General features: G+C 36.7%; 2 protein-coding genes across 2 annotated transcripts in view; both read left to right on the top strand.

Annotated features, from left to right (window-relative positions):
• The first annotated feature begins 318 nt into the window (after positions 1-318).
• Positions 319-2,502, top strand: LOC107731866 (E3 ubiquitin-protein ligase RNF152-like). The gene is made up of 2 exons (XM_016543058.1): positions 319-349; positions 1,806-2,502. Exons 1-2 carry the CDS (start codon positions 319-321, stop codon positions 2,495-2,497), a joined length of 723 nt encoding a protein of 240 aa, XP_016398544.1. The 3' UTR covers positions 2,498-2,502.
• A 2,572-nt stretch (positions 2,503-5,074) lies between these two features.
• LOC107731941 (segment polarity protein dishevelled homolog DVL-2-like) overlaps positions 5,075-8,923 on the top strand; it is a 16,202-nt gene continuing 12,353 nt past the window's right edge. The window contains exon 1 of the mRNA XM_016543167.1: positions 5,075-5,639. Within this exon, the coding sequence (XP_016398653.1) occupies positions 5,479-5,639 (161 nt within the window). The 5' untranslated portion in view covers positions 5,075-5,478. The remainder of the gene's footprint in view (positions 5,640-8,923) is intronic.

Below are 8,923 nucleotides of genomic sequence, written 5' to 3'. Positions count from 1 at the left end.
GGGACGTCTGGTCACCTTATCCCTACCCCTTCGGGTGCTGAGGCCATTGTTTCAGATCGCTAGTTCGCGTTTTGGTGGCCTATTCATCCACTGCGGCTGCCATACTGAGACTAGACATGCAAACGCCCCTTATCCGATTGTAATCCAATTACAGGGATGCACATTTTGAAAGGACAAGACAGTTCTACATAAATACGTCTATGTTCGCGCGAATCATTCATGATCCAGCTTCACAGAAGAAGTGAGTGTAAGTTTTTTTAACGAATCTTTGTAAATCGCCTCTCTTAATAATGTGCTAATTAATTAGCAAGTTTCACGATGACTAAGCAGCTCGAAAGAGAGGGGCGAGGTCAGCAGAGCTCATTAACATTTAAAGGAAAATGCGTGCTCTGAAAAGAACTGTTTTTGACAGGGTAAAAAAGGTGTTTTTTACACTACCATTGAGAAATTTTAACCAAGCTATGTTACAGATTTTCATTAAGACCCTAAAGAATCATATCAACTTGTGGAAAATGGGCATCCTATGACCCCTTTAACGAAGACGCAGCATAAATTTCGTCATAGTTTTTACCATCAGATATTAGTTTTAGTCACAGAAAAAATGTTCGTTAATGAATATTTTTTGTCGTCGTCTTCGTTGACAAAATTAACACTGCATTATAATCAATGAAGCACTACACTACACAATGAATATCTTATTTACACTTAATGTTACACTTTGTTTGTTATAATGAGAGACTCCCGAGTGTGCAGCTCTGAACAAAACTGTGGCGTGGATTCTAACTTAAAACGCTTGGCCATTGCATTCAGGAAATCAACAAAAAATGTTGGTGAATGGCTACATTGATCAGTGCTACAAAAACACGGTGAAAATAGAAACCTTTGAAGCTCTCCAGAGTTCAAACACAAATACACACAGGAGCATTTGGTTTTGCCAGTAGGCTATCCTATTAGCCTACAGCTTCAACTGATGTTCTCTTGCTTTTGTTTTGTTCCCTCTAGCACTCCCGTAGAACCGGCCCTGGATACAGTTAATTGCAAAGAAATATGTAATGAGTATTTCATACATGTTTTTAGGCGTGAAAAATTATCAAGATCATAAAAATATCGAAGCCAAAGTTTTTCATAAAGCAATAGGTTACTGGTAGCCACGTCAGTAGTGTGAGCGGCGCGAAATGTAGCATTTACATTAAAAAAAAACTTTATTGTATTTATTTATTTACTGTAATACTGTGCTACTCAGATACTGTGATTTCCTTCTCACGTCACTGATTTCACCATTAACTATTCACCTGAACAGTTTATGTTGTTGCATATGGTATCATTGTAATCCTTAACCATCAAAATATATGGGTAGACATCACCTTTTCTGTGTTATTATGTTTGATACAGAAGATATGACACAAAATATATAATTTGGTAATGGCGGAAAATAAAATGACTGCCATGGCAACCACGAGGTGTTTTTGTGATGGCTCCATTTCTGAAAATGTTCAGGGCCCCAAACTATAGGCTACATGTACCAAAAAAAAAGTGAACATATCACCTTAAAATTTGCACATATCTCCTGGATTATATATCATTTTACGATTTTTAATGAAATACGAATTTTGAATAATGAAAATTAGTTTGTGTCTGCTTATTCTATTCATTTTGTTAAAAAACGAAAAATGAATTGACGCAAAAGTACACGGACCATACAGCTATTAGTGACATTTACATTTAGGTTATGCATTTAGCAAATGCTTAAAAGCAACTTATTAATCTCATATGGCTCTTATATTAAAATAATAACGTTTTTCTAGGTTACTTCAGAAGAGGACAACCCTGGAAGACCCCACTGAAGATTAAAAGCCATATTCTCTGTGGCATCACGGTTTCCTTCATCATGTCAGAGACTCGACCAACGCCTGCACAAACTGAGGTGCCACCAGAGTCTCCAGAGGTGGAGTGTCCAGTTTGCTATCAGGAGTACGACCAGGACTCCAAACTCCCGCGCATGCTGGAATGCCTTCACGTCTTCTGTACAGAATGTCTCCGCAAAATCCAGCTCACTCCTTTGCACCCGCCAGACCCCAACAGTGCCCCCTCAATCTCCTGCCCGCTGTGCCGCCACTCCACCCCGCTACAGGGTGGCACAGCATACTCTCTCCCCTGCAACTCACGGATTCTCGCCCAGCTGCCTCCCGTAGCCTTCCGTCTGCCTGCGTCGGTGACTGCCCGGCTGGCCACGGTGACTCAGCGGTTGGTGCTATCTCTGGGAGAAAGGGATACCCGATTCATAATCCTGCCCACTGTTAGTCTGAGGGTGGAGCAGATGGGAGAAGGCACAGAAATGGTAAACCCACCTAGGGTGCTGCATCGAGAGATTGAGGTTCTGAGGAGACACAAGAAGACCCTGACATGCGTTCAGGTTCTGGCTGTCATCTTCTGGATTATGTTTGTGCTGACTTGTGTGATTGGGGTTGTGTTTGGGCCAAGCCTCTTTCATAATTAAGAGATTAAGGACACGGATGTATCCTGTTACATTAAGATATTTATTCTGTCCCTGTATTTTTCAAATGACAATATATAGATCATTATAAACAGATCATTTTGATTCTACATGTAAAATCTACAGTTGCCCATCCCCCTCCCAACCCCCAAAAATTTCAAAACATTTTACAGCATACAAAGTTTAGGTTTATAAATTATGCAACAGATATATGCTCTAAAAAAAACGCTGGGTTAAAAACAACCCAGTTTGGGTTATTTTTAGCTGAAGGCCTGGGTAAATAGGACAGAACACATTTTGGGTTAACTTTACCCAGCAAATTGGGTTGTTTATTTAAACCAGCATAATGATTCATTTTTACTGTTAGATTATTTTTTACTTCTTTCATTAATTAATGTTTACAGATTAACTTAAATCCTTTAAACTTGTGTAAAATACTCCACACAACCACTGGTTTGCATGATAACTTCATTTATTTTCCTTTATTTATATAATTTACAGCATTGTTTATATCGTTTTAATAGCCAACGTAGGGCATACATATTGCCTATATTTAAACTCGTTGAACAAACATTAATTAGAAGTAAAATTTAAACATTAAACAGAAGTAATTCACGTAAATAACAATTTTATAGATAAAATAAAATGTACACAAACCTATATTTTACGATTTACCGAAGAAATGCATAAATTCGATGGTGCTTATAACTGCTTTCTTCTGAAGAGGACGCAAAATCCCTGCGATAAATAACTCAACATGGGTTACGTCTGACCCAGGATCTGAGTAACACAAAAACTACCCAAACACTGGGTTGTTACATTTGACCCAGGAGCTGGGTATATAACACAAAAAAACACCCAATCACTGAAACAATAACCCCCAAAAATGACCCAAAAGGCTTACAATTTAGGTTGAAAAAATTACCCAGGATTTTTTAGAGCGTATGGTTCAAACTAAAGACAAAAAAAGTATTGTGGAGCCTGACTGACAAATGTTAGAGGATCAAGTTCATAGTTAATGTGATGAACTTAATGACTTCATATTGTACATCCATTACAAATTAACCTTTTAGTTGATATTAGTTGTTTAAATCAAATTAAAAACATGGTGAGGTTATTCTGAAAATAGCTCCACTCTTGTGGCATGGTATTTGGTTTAATATTTTATTGAATTCAATCCATTTTGGGCCCATTTTTCTTGTTCATATTATAGTGTGTGTATAGTCCTACAATTATTCCTCTCATTGTGTATGTGAATATTTCTTATCTATTTTGTAAATAAAGGACGACATTCTCTTTTCTCTAACTTTTTGTACAGTATGTTGTTTTGTATGTAAAAAATTAAAATAGATGTAGGCCTGCAGCATTCTGTGTGTTAGAAAAAATGCAGTTAAATTAGCCTACAAAAAAAAAAATTATGGAGATTGTCCAGCATGGGCTTTTTCATAAATGATAACCTAATGAGTTCCTCTTGTGGATGATGCACATTAATACATCTGTGACCAGTTTTGATTGCATGGCAAGGTACTTATCAATTCAGTTGATTTAAAAAAAAGTGATTTTTTTTCTTCATTTCTGTATAGATTTAACAGACAATTTAATTTTAAAAATGTTCAGATTTTGTGACAACGTGCACCTGATATCATGTTTGTCACAAGTTGTCAGAATGGGAAAATAAACTTTATCGAAAACGATTTGTCATATCATTATTAAATAGACCAACTCAAAAACTCGACATATGTCATTTCCAATAGGCTAGTAAATGGCTTTTATTCTGTAAATATAAATGAAAAAAGTATCACAAAAAATATAAAATCATGTTTTGAACGAATCGCTATCATTTAGATTAATTGTCTTTCGCGCGACTGTTTTCCTGTCTTCAATGCTTGACTAGTAGCCTATGGAATGATATTCCGGACAATATTCAAAAAGAATTGCAAATTTTATTTGGAATTGCGTTTTCAATTTGTGGACGCACACATTGTGACATAGACCTAATCCAAACGCAATTGCAAATCGTGCATTTGTGTTTCCATTTTCTTTTCCGTGTATGTAACATACAGTATCTGACAAATTTAAATTGGAAACACAAAGTCCATTTGCAGTTGCATTTCCAAGGTCTTAAAAGTTATGATTCTGTAATTTTGGAATAGCAATAGAAAATCACCCATTTGCTATTTCACTTTCTCCGCGTGCTGCTCCAACCCTCACAAAATTCAAATGTAATTGCAAACCCATTTGCACTTGCATTTCCAATGCCTAACACAGTCTGTCAATCAAGATCTTGAGGGTGGGTTTTATTCATTTCAATGGCCCCACACAACCAGTCGGGTTTGAATATGAGCGAGGCTCGGAGCGGTGTGTAATACAACGCAACACAACATAAACGATTTGGTGAAATGGTTGAGTGAATGATTCACTTTACTTATAAGTAACACAACAGTTGCCACATACTGGCATAACCTGCAGAAAGTGTTCGTAAACGAATCTTTTAGTGAAATGATTCAAAAGATTCTATTCACTGGGATGAAACAAAATTCCCACCTACAGTAGTAAGTTTCCACAAAAGCACTCATTTGGACATGCCCCAGTACAAGCCGACCAGTGGGAAGGCCTGCGGGCGCCTCTCTTTCGTTACACGCCTCGCTGGCCCGAGCCGAGAAGTATTTCAAATCCCCCATGTGTTTTTGTACGAGGGAAATGTTGTTACAGAGTAGCTGGTTGTAGGTGTGTTTTTAACATTTTAACAGAAATCATGACAGTTTTGAGCGTTCAAGGCACCAAAAGTTAGGCACAATAGCGTTGTTTTCTTTGTTTATGCTGGATGCGCTAGTCAGGGCAGTGTTATTGGATAGTAGTATTGTGGTCTAGACGAGTTTTCTCAACCCCCTTCTCTTCGGAGCGCTGGCTAACATTAGCAGCATAGCTGCTGCCTCTTCCATACTTTCGTAGAACAACGGGAAAGTTGAGTTGAGTTGGGAGACATGGCGGAGACTAAAATAATTTATCACATTGACGAAGAGGAGACGCCGTACTTGGTGAAGATTCCCATAGCGGCTGAGGAAATCACTCTGCTGGATTTTAAACAGGTCTTGAACAAGCCGAACTACAAATTCTTCTTCAAGTCTATGGACCAGGACTTCGGGTGAGTGAATGCTGGAAAACACACAAAGATGTGCACGAATAGCCATAACAAAGGAGCGCTTTTATGTGAAAGAAATAAATCTGTGTGTTGTGTCATATGTTGTTGTGAGGGTTAGGTAAGGGTTTTTCCACGAGAAGGACAAGGTCTAGTTGTATCAAGGCATCACTGCAAAGGAACATTGTGTGTCCAAATGTCTCGACAGAGTTTATCAGTTTCTGCAGTCTGGCTTTGCAGGTATCTAAATGAAAAATACCTTGTCTATAAATTAGTTGTGTTGTATAAAACTGTTTGTGTACCTTTGAGCAACGTTTTGATATGAAATATAGTCATATTCTCTTAAGGCTGATGTAGGATTTATGATCTAAGATGTATAATTTCTTAAATAGTTTTTAATATGCACTACGGTTAAAAGGTTGGGGTCAGTACTATTAAAAATATCAATTAAATTGATCGAAAATGACAATAAAGTCTTTTACAGTGTTACAAAAGATTTAGATTTCATATAAATGTTGTATTTTTTTTTACTTACTATTAATTTATTAATTAAAAAAGTGTAACTAACACAGTTTCCACAAAAACATTAAGCAGCATAACTGTTTTCAACATTGATAATAAGCACCAAATCAGCATATTATCATATAATTTCTGAAGGATTATGTGACGATGATCTTTGCCATCACATGAATAAATTACATTTTAAAATATATAAAACATTTAAATTGTAATAATTTTCACAATATTACCGTTTTGCTGTATTTTTTATCAAATCTAAACTTGATAAAGTATCTTGGTGAGCATAAGAGACCTCTTAAAAACAAACAAACAACCAAAAACATTCTAGAAGAATCTAACCAACCCCAAACTTTTGGTAGTTTGTCATTTGTAGCTATTCTGTCTTCTACCTACACTTTAGATCTCATATTCCTTGTGTCTCATCTTTTCCCTCATTTCATTGCATACAGGCCAAGTTTTTAGTGTCCCCCTGCTGTCTTGCCGGTGTTTTTTTTTTTTTTTTAAAGAGTGGAGTTCTTTGTTTTTGACCGCATATTTGGCCTGAATCGTCCTGCCATGGACAGAATACCAGCCAATAAATCTTAGCCACGTACTTGTCAGTTATGCATTCTCCAGATGCTACTGGAATGTCTGTGGTAATCTTAGCAAATTAGGATGTTCTCAACCGACTGTAAATACTCCATCAGTTTGACAGCTTACACTTATGTTCATTTTGATATGAATCAAAGACATTCACCTGAAGCACTGTAAATGTAGAGCCACACTAAAACAAATAAATATTAATCTGTTGTATTTTTTTTATAGTGCATGTCAACTATTTTAAGTGCTGTTGGAGTCTGAGAGAATCTGAGAGAAGAAAATAAATCTTAGAATTGTGAGAAATAAACTCAGAATTCTGACTTTTTCCTCACAATTCCGAGTTTTTATCTCACATTTATGAGTATGTATCTTGCAACTCTGACACTTTTCTCAGAATTCAGATTTTATATCATACAGTTCTCCAAATTGTGAGATAAAATGTCACAATTACCTTTCAATGTTTTTTTTATGCTGTGGCAGAAATGGCTTTCATAATATGGACTTAGACCATAAAACAAGAGCAACAAGTCTGTTCTGACTTTCTCATTAACAATAACAAATTTTCATCATAAGAGTGGCGCTAACATGGTTTTACAGGTAAAGGGATTTGCAAATTATAAATTTTTTTAGCCCTGCATCCAAAATGTCAGCCAGCTGAGTCTTCTATTCAAGTAAAATAGTGCTGAATTAATGTAACTACATTACTGGGATCTGATTATTCTGGATTTTACCGGGAATGCGAAATCTGCAGACTTGATCGTTTCTTCTTTCCTGCTTTGAGTGAAAGGCTGTGAATGTCTCGTTTTTGTTATTGTGGAAAAGGGTGGACGTGTGTGTATTATTGTTGAACGGCGTTGGATGCGGATGTAAGCTGATACGGTAGTGGAGTGGGGCAGAGAGCAGGCGGCGCTGTGATGCTGCAGTGCTGATTTGCAGTGTGTAGAGCCAGCTGTCAGTCTGACTGTGTGTGGCAGTGGCTGGGGTTGTTCTGTGTTTGGGGAGGGATATGGTTGGAGGCTGGTGACGGACCATTTGCTAGTGTCTGGGATAGAATCAACAGAAAGCGAGAGAGAGAGAGAGAGAGAGGAGCAGGCCTTGGTTTCTCCAGGCCTCCTCTACATTCTCTCTGCTGTTTTTTTTTAAATATCCCCTTAAGAGTACAGACCAGATTTCAGTGCAGTTTTATTCCTGTTACTGTGTTAAGTGCAAATAGTCCAAATTAAAATAAATATCCAAATGGCTGCTGGGCCAAATTGTAACAGGGTCTTAATAAGTTCACAACTCATTCTGTTGTAAGAGCTTTTGTTAAAATCAGTTTGTGTGGGCTGTGTTAGAGGTCAAGAGTTGTTTTTCAAGTACAGATGTTGGGCTTAATTAGCGTCATTAGAGGGTTTGGGGGTGGGATTGTTTCACAAGCGTTAAAGTGCAGGAGAGCTTTGCTTTCAGGAAGTGCTTTGTGAAATTGTTGTGGAGTTGCATCATCTAGTCAAATGTTTGTTTGGTTGCAGATAAGAACTACACTGTAAAAAATTTCAAGCTGTTTCAACCAATTATTATTTAGTAACAAGTTCCACAGAAATTTTACGTTCAGTCAATTTCTGTCTTCAAAGTGTTGCCTGAATTGTTATTTTTTAGTTGGCTCAACCTTTACTGAAATAGTTTTATAGTCCATTCAACTAAAATTATTTAATTGGTCAAACATTTAGAAAACTACAGCAAATTGTGTCAATTAAAATATAACCATTCACTCCATGTGTTTCATATGTTACCTCAACTAAGATTTATTATTTGGGCATCATAAGAAATTGCTGTGGAACTAGTTATTATATTTTAAATTGAGTTTAAGAAAATTATTACCTGATGTCTATCAATCACTAAAACACACGCATTACAACACATAATAGCCTTTATTTAATAACAATCTGCATTTATAACATTTGTCATACAGACTAAACATGCAGGCTTAAAGGGATAGTTCACCCAAAAATGAAAATTTGCTGTTAATTAACTCACCCTCAGGCCATCCAAGATTAAGTTTACTTTTTTTTTCTTCAATTGAACAGTAAAGGAAATTTTTAAGTGAAAACATTACAATTCATAAACGGCACGTCTCTGGCTGCTGGCTTTTGAGAGTCAAATAAACATATACAGACAAGACCAAATTACCAAAGGCTCCTGAGGACACATTGAGG

The sequence above is a fragment of the Sinocyclocheilus rhinocerous genome, unplaced genomic scaffold (genome assembly GCF_001515625.1).
Source record: "Sinocyclocheilus rhinocerous isolate Xijiao unplaced genomic scaffold, SAMN03320098_v1.1 scaffold1841, whole genome shotgun sequence".
NCBI lineage: Eukaryota > Metazoa > Chordata > Actinopteri > Cypriniformes > Cyprinidae > Sinocyclocheilus > Sinocyclocheilus rhinocerous.
The sequence above is the reverse complement of the archived record's forward strand: the minus strand, read 5'-3'. Positions and strand labels throughout refer to the sequence as shown.